Below are 23959 nucleotides of genomic sequence, written 5' to 3' on the forward strand. Positions count from 1 at the left end.
AGCCCTTGTAGAGAAGTACTACTAATAGAATAGGACTCTCTGGAGAAGATACAGTAAACATGAAGCTATTGGCACCATGCTGGCGTGGGCTAGTAGAAGGGTATAAACCCCTCCAGCAGCATTGAGCTGTGGTGCAGTGGAAGAGCTGTGTGCTCTGGAATGATGGATGGTGCCCCATTCAATACCCTTGGGGAGTTGGTGAGTCAAGGATGTGGTCAGGTGGCGATCATCCAACTTCCTGACCTCACTAACCTTGCTCTTTTCGCTAAATGCAATCAAATCCTCACAGCAATGTTCCACCAAAATTGTAGTAGAAACCCAGTCCTGGACAGTAGATACAGTTACTCTAACAAAGGCAGGATAACCCCGCTTTTTTAACACTTTTGATTTCAGACTAAACAAATGATCAAATGTCTCAATACTTTTGTCCATATAGTGTATGGATAGATACTTATCTGCTAAACATGGTGGTGGGGGTGTTCTGAAATCTGCAGGCAGATCTCACCATTCAAGTTCACCATCCCAAACACATTCAATGATGTTGAGGTCTGGACTCTGGAGTCGTCAGCCCACTGTTTTGAGAACAAGCAGTTTGCTTTTCCCAGAAAGAGCTTCTTGACATCCTTCCTCACATCCTTTCAGGCCCACAGCATTGAGTGGCCTTCTCACCTGTGGACACCTGGCGGGTAGAACTCTATTTAATGGGGGTCTACCAGGCCTTGCATGGTTGTTGTGGGTCATTTTCTGAAGCCTAGTTCTGGAAACCCCTGTTTATTTACCTTCTGCTTCCTTATGCAAAATGAAAAATGAAGAACCTTCAACTTGCAACTGCATGACTGTTTAGACTGGAAAGTAAATGACGTTAATAAATGAATTTACACAGCACGGTATATTTACCAGATTACTGACAGAATGCATTTATACCAAAGAGAATAAATATTTAAGAAAAAGAAAGTCACCCCAACACTTCTATACAAATGAAACCTTGTGTCCATAAGGATCGAACCCAAACCTGATTACAAATGCCCACCAAACCCTCACCCCCCCAGAGTCCCCCAGGACTACATACAGCAGCACCAGCGTACAATATCTAGATTTATAAAAGTGTAAAAACTTCGTACAGGTACATGGATCAAGGTAGACACTGTAAACTATAATCTCTTCTGAGTAATAACTGCTATCAGATATGATAAATGCACATCCCAGAGTAAAACTGGGGGAAGCAGCAGTTTGCAATATTGCTTTTTCCATATATACAGTTGTGTCTTTGCCTCAGGTCTAGGATGCAATGGATTGGTCACAAGTGGGACGTTTGGTTTTGAAAAGCTTGGCCTTAATATAAAGCCCTGAAAAGCTATGGACAAAGACTGATCAAAGCTGGAGATTCAAGAGAACTAAGGGGCTGCCACCATGGGTGGGGTTGTTGGTTCAAATCCCAGGTCATGCTGCCAGCCATGAGCAACCGGAGCCGGAGTGAGCACAACTGGCCTTGGTCTCTCTAAGTGGGTTGCCGGGTCATTCGTGCTCTCTCTCCACATCACTGTATCAGAGCTCGGTACCTGCCGCTTTCCTCTGAGCGTGTTGGTTGGTTTCCTGGTGACGTTGCATTGGCGGCAGACGCTGGTTCGAATCCCAGTCATGCCGCTAGCCATGAAGAGAGCACAACTGGCCTTGCTATTTCCAGGGTGGGTAGATGGAACCCCCCCCCCCCCCCCTTATCGCTTCGTTGCGGTGCCGGCCGCCTCCAGGGACGTTGGTTGCCCGGCAGCAGTTCAGAAAATGAGCGAGCAGTACGAGGGGGCATGTGCTAGTCAACCCTTACTGGCGAGGGGGGCATTTTGTGCGATTGGGGAGGGGGGTTATATATGGGTTGGGTAATTGGAAGTCCAAATTGGGGAGAAAAATGAGGGGAAATCTGAAAAATGAAAAATAAGAAAAGAAACTAATAAACCAATAGAAAAGTAGCAAGGCTAAATGAAGTAAACATAGTAATCTAGTATGCCCTTTCTCATCCTAGTGCAAAAAATCCAAACTTTTCCTGTAAACGAACTAAAACTTTCAGGTGTAGAGGACGACAGGTCTACCTCTGCCTCAGCACAGTCTGCTGCAAAGATGATTCTTACAAGAGATCGAAAGGTTGTCCCTTGTGACAAAAAAAAAATAATTTAAAATGTGTACAAAAGACCTTTTACAAAACACTAAGGCTTTCAAAAGTCCGACATTCAGATGTGCTAAAATACAGTAAACCTCTAGAGCTCCATCTACTGCTCAGCGCAGCATGTCCACCAGCTTCTGGTAAGTGGTCCTCTCTTTGGCAGGGTCATGGTGCTCTGTTAGGTAGTCCTTCCCGTTCCTCTTGAGGGATTCCTGAAGTTCAGCATCACTCAGCAGTCTTTGGGACAGGCTCACAAACTCCTGGAGAGGAACAAGATAATAACAGTGTACATTACAGAATCGCCAATAGAATAGGACTCTCTGAAGAATTGACCTATTGGCACCATGCTGCCTAATGCCAGACGTGGGCTAGAGGGGTATAAAGCCCCCTGGCATTGAGCTGTGGTGCTCCATACAATGCTTTCAGGATGAGTTGAGGAGTTGGGGACCATCAAACATTCTGACCTCACTTTTGTTGCTGAACGCAATGAATGAATGAATTGAGCAGGTGTCTCAATACTTTTGTCCACACACACACACACACATCCATAAATATATGTGAATAAAGGTGCACCCCAAGCTAAGTTTAGTTACCCTGACGAGACCTACACATTTAATTCCACCCCTGAGCTTAAAAGCAGTCAGGCTGAGAGGAGTATCCATAGCAACCCCTCTGCAGGGACCCACACCAGGCTTTATAGGTGATGCGTGTTTATTCGTACCTCATCCTCACTAATTGAATTGTGGCATCTGTGTCAGCTCGCCTTCATTCAGCTCGCCTTCACCGCCTTTTCTAACAATCAGCACTTCGCCTTCTAAAACCCAACTTTATGAGAGCTGCCAGGAAAACAAATAAACAATGACAATTACTAAATACCAGCTGTCTTCTCCGGAGCAGTTGGGGGCCAACAGGAAAATATCACCGGATTAAACCCAATAATGGCACCCTCACTGCGTCGCAGAGACGCCACTGAGGGCCTCGTTTGGCACCTTTAGAGGGATAAAGTGGAGTGGCATCTGTTGGACTGAGAGCTATAGGAGCACTGGGCTTGTAAACAATGGGGCTTTTATACTGTCTTATTGCAAAACAGACAGAGCAGCCGAATAACTCTGCCAGCATGACAGACCGATTACACCCAGCCCTCACAGGCCTGCAACCAATATAAAGCCAAACAAGCATATGCAGTCATCATCACAGGAGATGGACAGGAACAGGGACAGAGACTGAAAGTGAGTTGGGAATAAGGACAAATACTGAGGGTGGGACAGGACTTGGGAAAGAAATTGAGACTGGAAAATGAACAGATACTGAGACTGAGACAGGAATAGGGACAGATACTAAGACTGGGACAGGAATAAAGACAGAGCATAAATTGGGAAAAAGGAATAAGGACAGAGACTGAGACCTAGACAAGAACTAGGTCAGAGGCCTAGACTGGAACAGGAATAAGGACACAGGCTAAGACTAGGACAGTCATATGTACAGAGACTGAGACTGGCACAGGACTGAGGACAGTGGCTGAGATTGGAACAGGTGTATGTACAAAGACTGATATTGGGACAGGAATAAGGACAGAGTAAAATTGGGAAAGGAATAAGGACAGAGACTGAGATCTGGACAAGAATTAGGTCAGAGACCTAGACTAGAACAGGAATAAGGACACAAGCTAAAACTGGGACAAGCATAAGTACTAAGACTGGGACAGGATTGGGGCAGAGACTAAGACTGGGACAGTCATATGTACTGAGACTGGGACATGATTGATGGCAGAGACTAAGACTGGGACAGTCATATGTACAGAGACTGAGACTGGGACAGGATTGATGGCAGAGACCAAGACTGGGACAGTCATATGTACAGAGACTGAGTACAGACTTGGAACAGGAATAAGGAACTGGAACAGGCATAAGTATAGAGACTGGGACAGGACTGAGGACAGAGACTGAGACTGGTCACTGGTGTGAGTTTTGGTAATAGGATTTGATGGCAGGTGGAGACGACTGGCCTGAGCCCTGAATGTTGCTAATGCTGCTCACTCCTCGCTGAAGAGCACTCACAGGTACTCCCTCCTCATCACAGCATCAGCATTAGAGGACACCCGTAGCCGGGACTCAATTCACGTCCCTGATGATGGAGGACACCCTTTTACCGTCTCTCCTTCAACTGGTCCCTTTTCCTTTTTTCCTGGTGTGGAAAAGGTTCCCACATTGGAGCGTCAGGCAGCGTGGTGGAGTAGGGCTGTGGATGTGCAGAGTAAGTGTGTTTCCTTTTAACATGGCTTATCGTACAAAGCCCCCCCCGGACTCCCTGCTGGCTGATCTTATCCAGGGATACGGAAGAAGAGAACTATCCAGCGAACAGCGTGAACGAGACTCTTCCCCAGCCCCGGCACTCGTCTTTATCTGAGGTCCCTGGGCATAGTGAGAGAACCACGGTGAGTCCAGTTTCCCAGCATGCTGCAGAGCAAGCCTAATGATGCTGCTTTCAGCTCAGCGGGTGACAAAATCCGAAGAACCTCGCAGCCAGACGAATCTCGCATTGCATAAAACGCAGGTCTCGTACAGCGTCTTGTAAAGTTTGTCCTGCGAGGCGAGGCAGGATCTCGACACGGCGGATCACGAAGCACCTCGAGCCAGCGAAGGTACCTTTCCAAAATCCGAAGAAACTGGTTTAAAGATGACAAATTTCATTGACCTCCAAAAATGGACAAAAGTATTGGGACACCTGCTCATTCGTGGCTTCTTCTGAAATCAAGGGTACTGAAAAAATACTGCTTTTGCTGGAGTAACTGTCTCTACTGTCCAGGGAAGAAGACATTCTACTGGATTTTGGAGCAAGCATTGCTGTGAGGATTTGATTGCATTCAAGCAACACTGACAAGAGCATTTCTGAGCTCAGGATGTTGGACGATTACCATGCCACCACATCCCCAACTCATCCCAAATGCATTGGATGGAGCACCAACCAGTTCATCCCCTGCTCCACAGCTCAATGCTCTAGCCCACTCCTGGCATTGGGCAGCATGGTGCCAATATGTTTAATTATGTTCATCTGCTCCAGAGAGTCCTATTCTATTGGCAGTACTTTACTCTGCAGGGATAGACAAGTCGTGACCGTGTCAGCAATGGGTCAGCAACTTAATGTAGCTGAATGCATTCATTAGAAGGGGAGCCCACAAACATTTGGACACGTAGGATTAGCAGCGGCATGGGTACCGTGTTTGTCCTCAGTAGGTCGTGCTTGCTGGTCAGGTAGCCTCAGTGATGTGGAAGAGGGCCATGGTAAGTCTCTTTGTTAGCGTCTTAACAATCAAACAAATCAAGGCTTAGCGTAGCGCACATATGTGCTCCACATAAAGAACTTCAGACCCCAAAGCAGCAGATGACAGCACTTCTACCACGGACACTCTGCAACCTGCCTGGAGGTCATTAGGGCATAAGGCAGGATTTCTTAACTTAGGCCAGAAGTCAGGCCTCAAGTGCCACTTTATTAGGTACCCCGTCCCTTGCAGAGGTGTCCAGTAACGAAGTACAAATACTTCCTTATCTTACTTAAGTAGAAATGTTGGTTATCTAAACTTTACTGGAGTAATTATTTATTTTTCAGCGACTTTTTACTTCTGCGTCTTTAATTTCACCCAATTATCTGAACTTTCTCCTCCTTACATTTTAAAAACAGCCTCGTTCCTCCTATTTCATTTCCCTTTGTTTTCATTCCGGCTCGTCATCAATAAAAACCCTCTCCAGATAAATCTCTCCATCCGGAAAGTGAGAGTCTGATCATGGTTGGATGAGAAGTATAAACAGACACCATTCTGACTCCCTATTGGTTTATAAGAGATCCATCACACCTGCACACGTCCCGTCACTCTCCAGCGAGCTCACAGCAGACGTCTGTAGTCTAGTATGAAGACTGTGTCCGTGGCAGAGACTCAAGAGCTGCAGTGAAACGTCCCGACTGAGCGCCACATTTACATTCCAATAAAGCTTATTGATCACACGCCTCTGAAGTCTGACTTTCTGCAGCTTTACAAAACTTCTAGGCAACGACTCCTCATATTTTCCTCCATGAAGCTCATGTTGATGCTCAGTAGAGCACAGAGACGCTCCTTTAATAGAGCTGATATTACTGAAATGCTTCATTTTCAATGGGCAGATCTGCAGCTGAAACAGGAGCCTAGTGCAGCCCAACATTTTTAACATCAACATTTTAATAGATCATTCTCCTCATTATGACTTTTAGAGAAATGGGTTTTTGGGGAGGGGAGGGTGGGCGGGGGGGTGTAGTGCACTATAGACCCCTGTGGTGCGGCCTAAGCTTTCGGCCTTTGTTTTCCTTACTTTTACTTTTCTACTTGAAGTGGTTCTGAAACCAGTACTTTTACACTTTTACTGGAGTAAAAAGCTTCAGTTGATACTTCAATTGTTATATATTAACAATTAACAGACTGTGTCAAAATAAGTAATTAATACAAATAATAAATAATAATAATCATTAATACAAAATAAAAGTCACTAACACAGACAAACCCTTCAAACTGAAGTTAAAGTTAAAATGACCGTCTCACATTTGTGTCCGTGATCGAAAAACCCTGATCTTATCCGAACCGCGGGTTTTGTGATCCGTTACACCGCTGCCCTTCAGTGTATGTTTCAGTCAATATGGTGAACTGAACAAGCAAATCTAATGAGTGCACACCCTCTAAAAGACGACCAGCATATTTAGCATGGTGCTGGTGGTCTGTTGACTCAAGCACAATCATTCAATCATTCAATCTGCTGCGAGCTCCAGAACGAGGCAGCCGAAACAAATGAAGGACGGATGATTCTTCAGGCTTCATCGGTTCCTTTGACAAATGGAAGCAGGCTCCTTTTTTCGAGGTCGTGCTAAAAGAGATGTTTAGGAAATGTTTGAAGAGGGAAGGTTTAATGTGACATATTGTGTCAATAACTTTATTTCCCCATTCGATTTTGAGGCTTCGCTGGTTTCTCTGAGAAACAGACACAGGGCTGCTTTTTGCAAGGCGATGCAAAATCTGCCCTCTAAACACATTTGAGAAGGATTTCATTCTACGCTCCGTCGATAACGCCGTAAAATACGGCCTCCGCCCGTAGAAAGCAGAACATCTGAAAAGTGCCAACCCGAGACGGATGCAGCATTTGACCGGCCTTGTTCTCGCTGGCCGGGAGTTGGCGGGCAGGGCGGCGAGTGATAATTCTCGCAGCGTGTGACCTCTTAAGCAGCTCTGGGCATCACTCAGCTGCTTACTGCCCCGGGACAGAGGACTACAGAGGACTACAGAGGACTAAGTCTCTCTGGTAGCTTTCATTTTAACAAACAAGTTGGGGCTCATCCTTGCCAAGAGACAGGATATTCACAGGGAATCCAGAGACTCTCAAGATGCCCATGCACCGTCCAGCACTGACCGCTAGCACGCTTGCTCTCTTTGTGGAAGGTTAAGCTGGTGTAACCAAGTAGGCCTGACCATTTGATTTACGTGACAGTGCTTTACTACATCTGCACACACTCCTGAAGGAATCCAGGCCTTTTCCAGTGAAGCTGATGGTAGGAAGACTCTCTTGGGGCTTTTTTTCAGCCTTCTTCTCCTGCCCTCAGCCCAGGCTCACTCTACAGATCTCCTCACATTAATAAAGACCTGGACCTTGAGCTGTTTGAGGGAACTGTGAGTGAGAATTTACAAACACACACAGCTTTACTAGCCCTTATAGAAAAGTACTGCCAATAGAATAGGACTCAGATAGTAAGCATGAACCTACTGGCACCATGCTGTGCCAGGCCAGGCGCCAGGCTAAAGGGGTATAAAGAAGCCCCCCAGCATTGAGCTGTGGAGCAGTGGAAGAACTGTGTTCTCTGGAATGATGGGTGGTGGAGCTCCATCCAGTACTTTTGTGATGAGTTGGGGATGATGAGATGGGGTGGTGATCATCCTCCAACATCCTGACTTCACTAACCTCGCTTTTGTCACTGAATGCAATCAAATGCTCACAGCAATTCTCCTCCCAAATCTAGTAGAATGTCTTCTTCTGTGAATTTCTTTAATTCCCTTGATTCCGGAATAAACAATAAACAAGCAGGTGTCCCAATACATTTGTCCCTAGAGTATACATATACATTTATATTGTTATATTCATCAGTATATATATATACACAATGCCTACATGTGGGGTATGTGGACAGTGACGCAGATAATTTGCATATTTGCATATTTAATTTTACCAAACCATTCTTTTTAATAGTGGAGAAAAAAAAACAACATATTTGGACGTCTGAAGGTTATAACTCTAAATATCCATCCAGTGGCAAGCTATTCTCATTAATAATCACAACGTCCTGCCCAAACGTGTCACAATGTCACCTTCAATCATAATTGACTAATAATCCTCCATCTACAGATCAGCTGGTGGGAGCTGGAATGCATATGGCCAGCCCAGCACACTCTGGGTGAGTGCTTCATCTCGGTGGTGATTGAGGATCGATGTCAAAGGGTGTTTTGAGCGTGTAGGAAAGCACTGTACAAAGGCAAAGTATTCATTTATTTTCTCCGCTCCCCTCATTATACACTCCTTCGGGCAAATGGCTCGTTTTATGGTGAGAATTCGTGCAGAAACACAATCTCATCCAGCAGCAGGAACCTGGGATGCAATCTGAAAAACACTTAGCTGGCTAATAAAGTTAAAACTTTCCCGCGAGCAATCTAAGCCAATGAAACCTTAAGCCTGTCTGCACTCGCGGCCTGACGAGTCTGTAAAGGATAAAAGTCCTCAGCGTGACGCGAGTAGGTTGGGTTCTTATTGGGTCGGGCTTTCGAGCTTGTTCTCCAGTGATGAACTGACCTTAAGGTGGAACGTCACCTAGTGGAGAGAAGGGCATGACCTAAAGTGGGGGGAAACTCTAACCTAATGGACCTTTGGCATAGTCAAAAGTACAGCTTTCAAACATGGTGGAGGTAGTGTCACATACCCCCAAAGCAAACAATGAGTGACATCTGTCGGAGTGGCGCAACAGATAACATCACTACCAGCTAATAAGCTGCCACACCATGTGGAAGACTGGGGTCCAATTCCCGGTCTGGATGACTATGCTGCGCTACAGAGTCCTTGGGCCTCTGTAATATGAGTAACCTTGTAAGTTGCTCTGGATGAATGCCATAAATGAAATAAGTGCTCCTAGCTATGCAGGCTAAAGTGCAGCCTTCAAACATGGTGGAGGTAGTTACCCACACTGTTCCCAACCATTGAGAGTAAACAATGGGACTCCCCTCCATGTTTTGGACCCAGATGGTTTAGAAACACACTGCAGATATGATCATCATCACCATCAGTTTGATGGGGCTGATATTTACTGTTCTGGCGTTAATTAATGGACAACAGCCACTTTTTTCACTGGTAACATTCCTTTGAACTCAGATATGTTGGAAGTGTTTAGGTGGGGAAGCTGGTCTTCCTCAAACAGTATAGAACATGATCATCTCAGTTTTGGTTGTATATCCTGCTCCACAGCTCAATGCTGCTGGGGGGCTTTATACCTCTCTTGCCCACGCCTGGCATTAGGCAACATGGTGCCAATAGGGTTATGTTTACTGTATCTGCTCCTGCAGAGGGTCCTATTCTATTGGCAGTACTTCTCTACAGGGACTAGACAAGCTGTGTGTGTGTTTGTGGGCATTTGCACATCTGTGTCAGCAATGGGTGCATCTTTAAGAAGCCTACAGGAGCTGAATATTTGTGGACACATGGGGTGTCCACAAACATTTGGACAGTGTATATGAGAATATAAGGCTTGGTGTTATGTGTTAGGTGTTATGTCCATTAGAAAAACCAACAACTGTGTCGAGAATCAGGGACAGGTCACCGGTAAACATCTCCCAATCTTACCTCAGGTGAGGAGTACAGCAGCCCCGTGACTTCGTGCTGGACTACTGCAGCATTCCCGGGAATATCCCTGGCCAAAACCGGCAAGCCCAGATCCATGGCCTAAAAAGCAGAGCAGATCTTACAATTAAATAAATGACTAATTGCACACAATGAGCAAATGAAGACACGCTGGGTTGCCAAGGACGACAACATCAATTTAATTAGCACTTTAATCCCTTTTTGAAATATGCTAATCAGCAGTGTTTGATACAGAGGAATGAGATTACTGATCCACACAATGAGGTGAAGTGATAGCAGGTCTGATGATGCAGCAGGGATTCATGTGCTTACAGTTGACCGGGGCAGCTCTAGAGGGGCAAGAATTGTTTCTACCTGTAATTAACTCTATATAACATTAGAATAAACCCAAATAAACGTAAAGTCAGTGGTCAGCGAGAGTGTCTACCTGTAATTAGCTCTATATAACATTAGAATAAACCCAAATAAACAAAGTCAGTGGTCAGTGAGAGTGTCTACCTGTAATTAACTATATATAACATTAGAATAAACTCAAATAAACATAAAGTCAGTGGTCAGTGAGAGTGTCTAACTGTAATTAACTCTATATAACATTAGAATAAACTCAAATAAACATAAAGTCAGTGGTCAGTGAGAGTGTCTAACTGTAATTAACTCTATATAACATTAGAATAAACCCAAATAAACAAAGTCAGTGGTCAGTGAGAGCGTCTACCAGTAATTAACTCTATATAACATTAGAATAAACCCAAATAAACATAAAGTCAGGTGCAACTAGGTGTTAGACAGGCACTGGGAATACTGCCCTTCCTCCAGGAGAGCACTGGAACTGGTATTATGGTATTTTATGGTATAAAGTAGTAAAGGTGATTTGAGATGAAGAGGCAGGAGACGCAATACCTCCAAAATTGCGGCGGACATGCCTTCAGAAATAGAGGAATTGACCACGGCAAAGGATTTCTGCATAGCAGCGTGAAGTTCCTCCTGACTCCTTTCTGCAGCCAGAAACACTCCAGCAGATCTAAAACACACACACACACACACACGGAGAAGTCTCAGAATGCTCACAGTGGTGTTCAGTTAGAGGCTGACTGTAGATCATCTGCTGATACAGAGTGTGTGTTAGCCATCTTCCAGACCGTCATCAGTGGTCAGGTTCTGCTCCCAAACAGCAGCCCAAACCTGCCGACCTTCACTATGGTTCAGCTCTGCAATACTTTTGATACTGTTCATATGTGCAGTAATAACAGTACTGTAATTCAATTTAATGTGTGCAATAACTCGGGTGCAATACTATTCCATATTAATTATCAGAGTTATCATCACTATGCTACTTTACTAGATTAATATAATTTATATATATGTACATTTTTCAAGTTTTCCATTTTTATTTTATTGTGTTTCTTTAAAGAGAGTTTATTTTATAGAGTGTTTATTTATAGAGGGTTTAATTATAGTGTTTATTTATAGAAGGTTTATTTATAGTGTTTATTTATAGAGGGTTTAATTATAGTGTTTATTTATAGAAGGTTTATTTATATTGTTTATTTATATTGTTTATTTATAGTGTTTATTTATAGAGGGTTTAATTATAGTGTTTATTTATAGAAGGTTTATTTATATTGTTTATTTATAGTGTTTATTTATAGAGGGTTTAATTATAGTGTTTATTTATAGAAGGTTTATTTATAGTGTTTATTTATAGAGGGTTTATTTATAGTGTTTATTTATAGAGTGATTATTTATAGTATTTATTTACAGTGTTTATTCATAGTATTTATTTATAGTGTTTATAGTGTATATTTATAGAGGGTTTATTTATAGTGTTTATTTATAGAAAGTTTATATATAGTGTTTGTTTTAGAGAGTGTTTCTTTATAGAGTGTTTATTTATAGACTGTTTATAGAGTGTCCACAGGTTTATTCATTTAGAGGAAGACGTACAAGCATCTCTGTAAAAAAAGAGAAACCATGTCCTGGTTCAGGAAGGTGAACGGGAGGTGCAGAACCGCTCTCACTGCTGCAGCTGAGCACTGAGGTCTTTCATCAGAGCCGTGTCTGAAGCAGCTGAAGCAGCCAGCCTGCAGAGCACAGTTACAGCAGCAGAGGTTCCTATCCCTCTCCACCTCCTCTGCCCCCTTCCTTCTCCACCTTCTCCAGTTCTTCCTCTGTTTAGACGGGATTAGTCAGATAACACGGCACCCTCCTCTCCTCACATCACTGAGAGTCTGTTCAGCTTTCCTCTTTCAGCAGAGCTACGTCTGACAGGTGTAGACATACATCTGTACATCCTTATAACCCATCAGGACTGATGAAGCAGAAACGCTGATCGCTGACCTTCAGTAGTGCACTAGTGGATGAAATGGGGCTCAGATCAAGGAGCTTTGGGAGAGGGTTTAAGAGGAGGGTGAAGAAAGGATGAAGAATGTAAGTTTTACCTCTTCACACTCTCCTCCACTTCTGAGCTGAACACGGGGTCGATCTAAAAAGAGAGAGAGAGAGAGCGAGAAAGAGAGATATGATTAACATATGTGTTAATATTAAATATATATATATATGATTTTTTTCTCTATATTGCATATATATATATATATATATATATATATATAGAGAGAGAGAGAGAGAGAGAGAGAGCGAGAGAGAGACACACAGTATATTTTGCCATATAATAGAACCAGGAAGAAGTGGGTAAGAAGGTGGATGAATGGAAATTAGTTTTGCAAAGATTTTTAAAGTTACAATATTTTGAAACCTGTTACGATCTGAAAGCTTTCCAATATAAAATCAAGCCAAACTAGAGTTTAGTTCTAACTTCATATCACTGATGTCCAATGAAAACGTGTCTCTACATTTTTGTGTCCGTTTTTAGTTTTCTCCATAGTTTGAACCCTGTAGATGCTTCTGTAATTACATACACTGTGTAAGTCATTCTGCAGGAATCGACCAATAGAAATGCTCTATAAGACTAAACTAAAATTTTACATTGACCTCCATTCAGAGTTCACATTTTTTGTATTCTCCTGCAAACTCAGCATTTTGGAGATGCATGTTTTTAATTGGACAGCGGCGATATACTGTACATACAAAATGTTTTTGTATTTAATTTTTGGTCTTCGGGAATTATAAAAGCCTACAATTTCATTTTATTTGGAAGTACTGAAAATCTATTGAAATAAACTAGGCATTACGAGACTTATGCTGTATATTCATTATGTCTGATTAATAGGAAAATGTTCCTGGCCAGAAAATAAAGTGTGTGGTTTTACAGACTCATGCAGTAAAAGTCCTCACTGTTTTAAAAGCATTCACTTTTTCACGATACTGTCCCTCCACAGGGGCAGAGGATCTTCAGCTATGCTCTGAAGTGAGGCGGAGTGGACGGGGAAAGTGACTCGGGGCCAGGCCGTGATAAAAAATAAATAAATAAAAAACACAAGATAAATGTCTTTCCTCTATTATGTAAGCTTCACCACGGCTCATCTTTGCTTAGAAACAATAAGCGGTGCAAGTTTGTGTGTTTATCCCCATTTATCCCCCCTCCACCCGCACACCCACCCACCCTCCCTCCTTCTAGAGGCATCTACTTTGTGAAATCATTTCAGTAATACCCAAATCACAGCCGCTGGACAAGACAATGCTACACACTGATCATCAGAGCTGACATGGGCCTTGCTAGCCTTGGGGGGAAAATGCATTTGAAAATCCTGTAGATTTTCAGAGATTAGGGTCAGGGAGGGGTTGTTGCTCAATCTGATTAATTGTGATGAGGGCTTTGCATGTATTAGCTGGCCCGGCACTAGCAGCAGCAGCAGCAGCAGCGGCGGCAGTGGCAGCGGTGGTGGCAGCGCATGCAATTTAGGTCAGAGATGTGCCGAGCGTGCGTGCATGCGTGCTAGCGTAGCGTAGCGTAGCTGTGATTTCACTCCCTCCCTGATTATTCGGCTCATTAGAGCTGTGATTCAGACCTCCACCCAGCATCCACACAAGCCGCTACGCCAAAGAGCACACACACTTCTTTTCATGTGTGTTTGTCATCAAGAATTAAACAGGTTTACCTACAGGCTACTGTGCCAAATGTTTGTGGACACCCCTTCTAACAAGTGCATTCAGCTACTTTAAGCTGCACCTACTGCACTGACACAGATGTGCAACTGCGCACACACACACAGCTGGTCTAGTTTTTGTAGTGGAGAAGTGCTGCCAATAGAATAAGACTATCCGGAGAAGATACAGTACACATGAACCTGTCGGCACCAACTGTGTAAAGCCAGGCGTGGGCTAGAGGAGGGGTATGAAGAAGCCCCCCAGTATTAAAGAGAACTGTGTCCTCTGGAATGATGGACGGTGCTCCGTTGGGGACGATGAGGTGGGGTGGTGATCATCATCCAACATCCTGACTTCGCGAACTTTCAAAATCCAGTAGAAACAAATAATGAATGACCAGGTGTCCCAATACTTTTGTCCATGTATAAGTAATCATAAAAGATCTACATGCACAAAATAAAAATGTGGCCTGTGCAAAGGTTTGGACACCTTATGCACTCAGGACTTTCTCAGGACTCCAGGTGTTCTTTAGCAGAGTTCGCAGGTGAGGTGTCCTTCTCATGAATGCACATGCTGCTCAGTTGAGCGGTGCACCACCCTCTTGACTCTGCTGCAGGTTCTTGGGCTTTGATTTGCCTTTCCTACCAGCATATGAGTAGTTCTTTCCAAGAGCTTCCTTGGCCTTGGAGATATCATCTTAACCTCCACAATTTTCCTCCACAACCTCCGCTAATTTGCTCTGGTCAGGTACTTCAGTGTATGGTTATAGAGAACTGTGGGGTCCTGCAGTGTCAGAAAAGCATTATGGAAAGTTGACAATGTGATTGGCCTGTTAGCCAGCCTTCAGGGTAAACGAACGCTAGGGTATGCCTTGGGTGCATCTGGGATAAGCTGTACGTTCTCTTACATCACATCACACAAAAGCTGAGAACCTCAAAGGTCAAGATTCGCACACCTTCACGTCACATGATCTATGTTACACCTTATATGGGTCAGCTCTTACGGGTCGCTATATGCTGCATATGAACGCTGCTGTCTTCCCAGCTTCACACAGGGCTCGACATGAAGGAAATCCAGGAGGAATTTCCAGGAACATCTTGTAATCTCTTTGAGAAGTGTCTCACTAAGACGCTAAATTAATCCTACGAGTCGCGAGTCACACTCGCGCCCCCAGCTGCTTATTCCGCGTGAGTGCTTTTGATGAGGACGTTATTTCGTGTTTTTCATCGTTGGTTCCTTGTAGCGTAATGTAATGTTAACACAAACTGACGCTAAACAGACTTGCTATTTTCTGGCCTTTTGAACTGAGAATTGCTGGTGGATATCACTTTTATACACACCAAAGAGAATCAGAACACAACCACAACAACTGGCTTGCATTTGATGTCGACTTTGTGAATTCGCTCCCAAAATAACAAAACAAACAAACAAACAACAACAACAACAACAAAAAAAAACCACTCCAAAATTCCTCTCATCAGACAGCGACGGAAAACACACACACAGTACGGCTCAGGATCGCATGTGCCGAGTCGGCAGTGTCGGGGGTGTGCCGCAGGCCAACTTCACTCAAACACAAACCCCTTTGAACATCAATAAACTGGCAAAGAGACGAGACCCAAGATAGAGAGGGATCATCATTAGAACCTGAAAAACAATAACAGGGGCACGGGGAAGCGTCTAATGATGCCATCAACTCACTAAAGCTGGAGATATGAAAGAACATCTGCGTAGGTGTGGAAATAAAACGGTGAAGAGGTTCAGGGAGCAGCTATGATGGAGTTTTGTTGGGGGGTTGGGGGGCCAACCTGCAGGCACCACGTTTCAGAGACATCGCCATAGTGACGCTGACATCCACCAACCAGCCACCTAGCCGACCTCACATTACCAAGGATGGCGCTGCACTATGATGCTGGGGCTATAAATACCTATGGGGTGTGAGTGACGGGACTCAGACGTTGAGAATAGTACAGTGCAGTGAGGGTCTGGTTGGATGTGTGGGAAATGGGTCGCAAAGCAGAGAGAGATAGAGTTAATGATTGGAATAAAAGGAGTGACTGCATTTGGGGCGTGGCCAAAGACCATAGTGTGAAGGAAGTAGATGAAACTGCAGGTGTGTGGACGCATACGGTCATACTGGTCTACCAGCAGTGGCAGAAATCAGTGTGCCGGCCGGAACTGCTCCTAGAGGTCAGCACAGGTTCTTCACCTCCAACTTCTGACAGAACAGGGAACTCCACAGGGAACTGCAGACCATCAGCATGTGGGCAGAGCGGCCTTATTGATATCAGATAAGGCCTTTTTTTGAGGTCTTTGGGGCAGTCAGATGGAGCAGTGGAGCTGTGATGGAGTGATATGTCCAATTTAACTTGAAATGCAGACTGTGGCCAGAGATCAATGTGTAAGTCCAGGATAGAGGAAAAAGTGCTCCTGTCCTAATTCAGTTAATCCAGTGAAAATCACACACACACACACACACACACACATACACACACGGTTGGGCAGGGATGTAATGATTGCGAGGTGCTGACAGGATACATGCTGAGCCTCTTTATCACAGGGCCTCCAATAACTACAGTTAAAGCCACAGGCCTAGGTCAATACACCCAGAAGGGGGTAAACACAAGGAGTGTCCAGAGCAAACACCAGAAAACCAAAGGCGCCAGCTGCCGTCTTCCTCAGGACAAGGGACGTTGTTTAGGGGTTTGAGGTGAAGATGAGGTGGAGCTTCACGCCTCCCAGAGATGGCATCATGTGACAGGTGGCCTGGGGGTCATGAGTTAGAATCCCGAGCCATGCCGCTTTGCCATCAGCGGTCGGAGTCAGAGAGAGCACAATTGGCCGTGATCTCTCTCTCCAGATATATAGATGGCGCTCTCTCCCCTCTATGTCGGCCAGCACAGGTGTCTGTTAGCTGCTGCTGGATGCTGCAATGCTGCAGAGAGGTGGTGTCTGGCTTGGCGTGTATCGGAGGAGACGTGTGTTAAGGCCTTAGCATTCTAGTGTCGGGAGCATTGCTAGTGCTAGGGGGCGCTGTGAACAGGTGGGTTAATTGGCAAGACAGGACAAGACAACCATGTTGGATACAGATGTCTTTAAAAACTATACACACACACATACATGGGGAGTGGTGGGCAGCCATTGCTGTGGCGCCTGGGGAGCATGGAGAGTTCTTAAGGGCCGGGTATCGAACCCTGTCATCAATAGCCAGGGGCTCTAACCACTGAGCCACAGAACCCAATGTAAATGTAAATTTATGAACATACAAATGACCATAAAAATATTGTAAAAATGGGCTGTAGGTCAGTACCTGGCCTGTCACCAGGTGTCTGAGCTCATGTTGCTGTGATTATGGATTCACTTAAAAAAAAAATAAAAAAAAAAGAGAGGCTGTAGGTCAAGGCTCCAACAAGGCCGAATAAGAGGCTACTGCTTTTTTTTTAATGACTCTGAACATTTGAACTGTGTCCTGAAAGGTCAGCCCAGGACAAGCAGTAACATCTGTTTTGTTTGTTTTTTTTTCATTTCACTGATGCAGAGTCGACCACATGTGAACTACAAGGGTCCCGGTGTGTCCACACACACACTCATTCATTGAATTTCCTCCCAGGACACTTTCTCTCCAGACAGACTCAAGGTCAGGAGCACCATCTTCCCCTCATTCCTCTGTCTATCTTTGTCTTCCCTTTTTTTTGGGGCCTTTTTTATGTTTATCCAAATATCCGGCCCAACCCCTGGACGGTCTAGCCTGATCCTCCTCTGGCCCACATGTAGCGTTTGACCTCACCAAAGGCTTGGCAGCCGAGCACTTCCCAAGCCCAGGACATAATCTGGAGCAGCAGATGTCCTGCCACAGGCTAGCCGTTAGCTCCAAACAGCTAGATCCCTTTCGCTAGCACAGCAGGGATGTTAGCACGCTGGCGTCATGTGTTAGCAGAATTATTGTAAATAAGAATTATGGGCCTATTCGAGGCAAATATAAAGATGGGTACAGGTGGGAACACTGGACTGCAGTGGATTTTAAGTGGTTCTGTTAATCTCAAACAAATCCTTCAAAAGAAATTCCAGGAGAACCAACGACTGTAGAAAACACGGACGCCGTGGTTCTGTTCCCTTCCGATCTAAAGAAATGAAGCCAGAAGCCAGAACTGCGCAGTAGAGCCAGACTCGTCTACTCATTTGGTAGACCCGCCACCTTCTCCCAGACCGAGCCTCAGTGTCTCAGACCGTCTTCATTGAGCTTCCAAGCACTCTTCGCTAACACCACTATGGGTTTCAGTACGCAGAAGCCGACGCTAAGGGGTTGCAGCACGCTGCAGCAACTTGGGCTAAAAGGCTAAAAGCTAGATGACCGGAGATGGGCTGATCGGGTGCTAGACTAAAAGCTAACCCAGCCAACGGGCTACAGTTTCTTTAACTAGTAATCCACACACCCCTGAGAGGACCCAGAGCACAGCAGCACTATGCAGGAAAGAATGATTACACATTTTGTTTGCTAGGCTAGGCTAGGCTAAGCTAAGCTAAGCTACGTGGCTGCTGTAATCTACTGCAGTGATGTATTTCAGCTAACCAAAGCAGAGCTTATCATTTCATTTGGAGTAACTGCCTCTACTGTCCAGGGAAGAAGGCTTTCTAACAGATTTTGGAGGAACATTGCTGCGAGGATTTGATTGCATTCACCAACTCATCCCAAAAGTATTGGATAAAGCACCATCCATCATTCCAGAGATCATGGTTAGTTCCACTGCTCCACAGCTCAATGCTGGGGAGCTTTATACCTGCCTGGCATTAGACACGGTGCCAATAGGCTCATATTTATCTGCTCCAGAGAGTCCTATTCTATTGGCAGTTCTGCTCTACAGCTTTGTGTGTGTGTGTGTATGTGTGTGTGTGTGTGTGTGTGTGCTTACAATCTAAAGTAGCTGAATGCATTCAATGGAAGGGGTGTCCACAAACATTTGGACACACAGTGTATCAACCTGGCAACGTCTGGCTACATGTTTCCAACTCGCGAATGAAGCATTTCAACATTTTTAAAAGTGGAAAGAATGGAAGCAAACGGGATCCAGGGCTAAATGAAGGCAGCAGCACACACACAGGCCTCCGGGTGATCGCTCCCCGCCACGCCTCCTCACGGCGATCCCACAGCTCCAGCTCCAGAGAGCCTCTCAATGCCTCCCATAAGTCCGGCTTAGAGGCGGCTAATGCTGTTATCTGTATTACATCCAATTAGCTCTACCTTCAGAGCTCACAGAGGCACGTTGACTAGCGTGCTAATGCTAACACATCTACTTAAAGAAGCACAGGGATGTCATGAGAGGATACACACACACACACACACACACACACATATAGCCATGACCTACTATCACACAACCAGCAGCAAAGCCAAAGAGAAAAGGCGGCAAGGAAGAATGGTGTGCTAACACACACACACACACACACACACACACACACACAAACACACACACACACACAGTAAATTCCTCACACACTTCCAGGCAGCTTGGGCTCACCTTTGGGCCGACGATGATGAGGATCACCAGGGGGTTCTGAGCGTGCCATTCTGTTTGAAAGAAGATCTAGCAGAAGATTAGCCATGTAAATAAGACAGAACACACACACACACACTCAAACACACACACACTCAAACACACACACAAGCCTTAGGCAATCAGATCAGCAGGTCATCGGTCGGCAGTCAGTGGAACATTAAATCAGCAGGTTTTCATCTCAGTCCTCGGGCACAACTGAACTGCACATTCCAGAGCTTCCCTGCATAAAAGCTTAATAATCCATTTATGAGCTAAATCAGGTATTTATTAGAGCTAAACTCTAAAGCATGGCCCGCAGGAGAGGAAGCGAGGATGAATGGAGGAATACGCCTGAAATGCTAATGGAGCACCTGCATCTCCCTGCCTTTTTCATTCAGGCTAAACGTTGCGTTTTACTGTAAATAACTGCATCAGCATGACCTTCCCAGAATGCCTTTATTTATTTTTATTATATTTATTTATTTTACTACAGAACAAGATGCAATATTTGATTCAAGCCACGCTTGGGCGATATAATCGTAATATTGCATCAAAATGAGGCCGTTTTTTTCACACTTACGAGATATCTAATGCGTCAAATTTCTGTTCTGAGTCTATCCAGCACCAAACCAGCTCCCTCCCCCCATGTGCATTTACAAGAGCCACAGGGTGGGGGCGCTGTGGGTGCTCACTGATCGTTGATGTCACGCTCTAAAAAACTCGCCCCCAGAAATATCTTTAAAAGTTCAAATATAAGGTCGAACACTCATTAGAAGGGGTGTCCACAAACATTTGTCCATATAGTCTATCACCAGTAGTTGGCAGCTGGTCACATTAGGTAGTTAGCATGTCAACGCAGTGACAACGATGCTATCGTTAGCTATCGTGAGCATTCATTCGTTTATGCTAATTATCGGAAGCATTTCAAATGCGGAACTGAGCTGTGGGGGCTAACATGCTAATGCTAACTAATTACTTTTAACCTAAATCTGCACGTACTGAAAAGAGAGGCTAGCTAGCTTAGCCTAACGCAAATCAGATGGGCAGAGGTGATGTGGTCAGCAGGCCAGTTAGCTTATTAGCCAATCGGCTTTTAGCGGACTTTAGCAACACAAAGGTCAGAGAGTCCGAGTGGAAGCTACGTCACCTGAGAAAGCGTTCAGGAGGTACAGGGGGTCCTTCACCCGTCGGAGTCCACACACCAGCAGGAACACGTGCAGATCCTCTACCCGCGTCGCACACACACCTGCAGAACCAAACCAAGCACAGGGGGCTGTAGATCAGTGTGAGAATGGGGGGGCTTTTTACCATATTGCTGCTTTAAAAAGGAGGCGGGTTTGTTTGCGGGCCACAGCCTCACTTTAAGCGACTGTCTCGTTGAATGAAGCAGACGGGGCGACACACACACACACACGCTCCACCAAACAGATCGGAAACCGATAGAGTTCCCACCAAGGCCGAAGGACGAGATGTAGGTCAAGCCATTGTTCGGGACCCGGGAAAAAAACAAACCCAAGGCCAACGCAGGCGGCGAAGTGAAGGCTCATGAAGAGCCGGTGAGGTGGAAGATTTCCTCCACCTCTCCACAAGCTGAGGTCACGCTGGAGGTCACTTCTTATTCCAGCGCTATAAGCCCGCCATGTGACCAGCGGCTAGCCGGCAGTACACACGCAGGAGGGGGAATATGAGTTAATGTATGTTTAATGTGTAATAAACCACAAGCCCGTTCACGGCGCTCCCTGTCCGATCCTAATCCATCAGACCGGATCATAAAAACATCAGCGACAGCAAGCGTGACATTCACTGTGGTGGGGGTGGGGGTGTTGGTGGGGGGGTCGTTATTATGCATGAGTTTGGTAACAATGTGCTTTAGCTAGAATAATCTTCCTGCAGAATTGCAGTGTGTGCACAAGGGAAAGGGGTGTGTGTGTGTGTGTGTGTGTGTGTGTTGGGGGGGGGGGGTTAAAGTTCCATACACTACAGCTCACCTATGCTGCTGCTGCGGCGGCGTCCAAAAGTTTGTGGACACCCCTTCTAATGAAAGCATCCCGCTACTATTTTCAGCTGCACCCATTGCTGCTGACACATACGCACAGCTTGGCTAGTCTCTGTAGAGGTACTGAGAAGTACTGCCAATAGAATAGGACCCTCTGGAGCAGATGGAGGACACTTCCCAGCATTGAGCTGAGGAGCAGTGAAATTAGGGGTAGGTGTTCTCTGGAATGATGGCTCGTAATCTACCAGCACTTTTGGGACGAGTTGGGGAGTTGAGTAACGCTCCTGCTGCTAAATGCAATCAAACCCTCACAGTAATGCTCCTCCAAAATCTAGTAGAAGGCCTCTCTTCTGCCCTGGACAGTAGAGACAGTTACTCCAACACAAGCAGGATAGAGCCTGATTTTGGAAGAAACTGCGCTATCTATAATATGTGGATGCTGTGGGTTGTCGCCGGTAATGGAAATCAGCCAATCAGAGCCTGATTAGAGATTATGGAGCAAGAAGAATTCCATATTGTGCTTAATATGAAAAAAACCACACCATCAGTCTAATATTGAGAAGGTCGCCCTTGATCCTGATCCAGCGAGGTATTGACCCCACAGGACTTCGGAAGGCTTTAAGCAGTCCTGTAAGTTGTCAGGTGGGACCTACATCAGAGGGGGTCCAGTCCTGATGGATAAAATCATGTTCTGCCCATGGATTTAAATTCTTTTTCAGTTCAATACTGGATTGATCAGATCGACTCGATGTTGGACGGGATCTGGGAATGCTGGCCTTCCTCCAGGAGAGGTTATTTCTGTGCAGCAGCCCCTCATCGCTGGAGCCAAATCTGTGCTTTTGCCCAGATCATCCTGCGTAAATCCCACCTATTCCAGATTACACACAGAAATGTGCTGCTATGGACGTGTGAGTGTGTGCAGCTGTGTGTGTGTTCCAAGGGATTGGAAACGAGGTTTCTGAGCACATGAATAAGCATTCTTTTCCTGAACTCTTCACCCTAATGATGAGCAGCGCTCACCCCTGGGGAAAAGCTTTACCATTCCGGGCGCATCGCATCACATCGCTCGCTGCCACGGGAGGAACTCTGCTGCTGCTCACTGTATCCCACCTTCTTCCACACAGAAACTACTATTTCTGCTGCTTAGGCAGAACAGAATCCCACCTGAACACAGAGCAGAACAGTGACAATCAGCACTGCAGGGGGAAAACCTTCCCGTCTGTCAATCACAGCGGCATCTGTCGTTCTTTTTCTGGGGATGGAGAATCTGAGGGTCTAAAAACAGAAACCCTGCAGCACTTGCTCACTGCTGTGACATCTCACTATTAACCACAGAGTGATCACGCTCCCGTTTACACAGTTTTAGCCATCTATCTTAATCCCTTAAACTCTGAGGCTGTGTGTGTGTGTGGGGGGGGGGCGTAATTTATAGTAATTGCTCAATAATTTGTAGTGGATGTTAAATAATTCATAATAGATACTGAGCAATATGAACATTATAGTGATCCTAAATAATTAATAGTACATACTAAATAAATAATAGCAGTTACTTAATAATTCATAGTGGATCCTGAATAAGTCATATTAGCTACTGAATAACCCATGGTAGATACTGAATAGTCCATAGTAAACACTAATTAATTCATAGTGGACCCTGCCTAATTCATAGTGCATACTAAATAATTTACAGTGGGCAATGAACAGTCTACTGTAAATATTAAATAATTCATACTAGGTACAGAAAGAATCATAGATATAGAATATTCAGAGTACAATCTGAGAAATTCATAGCGCATACTAAATAATTCTCAGTGTGACCAGTTTTTGGTAAATTCTGAATTCATAATGGATACTGAGCAATCTACAGTAATTCACAGTGGATACTGAATAATTCATAGTAGATACTGTATAATTAATAGTAGATACTGTATAATTAATAGTAGATACTGAATAAATCATAGTGGATACTGAATAATTCATAGTGAATACTGAATAATTCATAGTAGATACTGAATAATTAATAGTAGATACTGTATAATTAATAGTAGATACTGAATAAATCATAGTGCATACTGAATAATTCATAGTGGATACTGAATAATTCATAGTGGATACTGAATAAATCATAGTGGATACCAAACAATTCAACTGTTGGGTAAAACCGGCAGTGGTCTGAGGAGGGACAAATCAAAAAAAGGTGTCGGGCATCCATGGCTCATCGATGTGTGAGGGCAGTGAAGGCTATCCCCTCTGGGTGAAACTGACAGACGGGCTACTGCGGCACAACACTCCGAAATTTTTAATGATGGGCACAGGA

General features: G+C 44.8%; 1 protein-coding gene across 1 annotated transcript in view; it reads right to left on the reverse strand.

The window, feature by feature from the left end:
* Positions 1-417: 417 nt before the first annotated feature.
* Positions 418-23959, reverse strand: part of glt1d1 (glycosyltransferase 1 domain containing 1) — a 47012-nt gene continuing 23470 nt past the window's right edge. The window contains exons 7-12 of the mRNA XM_072682529.1: positions 20794-20892; positions 19629-19678; positions 12507-12550; positions 10969-11089; positions 10051-10149; positions 418-2415 (exon numbers count right to left, since the gene is read on the reverse strand). Of these exons, the coding sequence (XP_072538630.1) occupies positions 2269-2415; positions 10051-10149; positions 10969-11089; positions 12507-12550; positions 19629-19678; positions 20794-20892 (560 nt within the window). The 3' untranslated portion in view covers positions 418-2268. The remainder of the gene's footprint in view (positions 2416-10050; positions 10150-10968; positions 11090-12506; positions 12551-19628; positions 19679-20793; positions 20893-23959) is intronic.

Source organism: Salminus brasiliensis, chromosome 6 (assembly GCF_030463535.1).
Source record: "Salminus brasiliensis chromosome 6, fSalBra1.hap2, whole genome shotgun sequence".
Classification (NCBI taxonomy): Eukaryota; Metazoa; Chordata; class Actinopteri; order Characiformes; family Bryconidae; genus Salminus; species Salminus brasiliensis.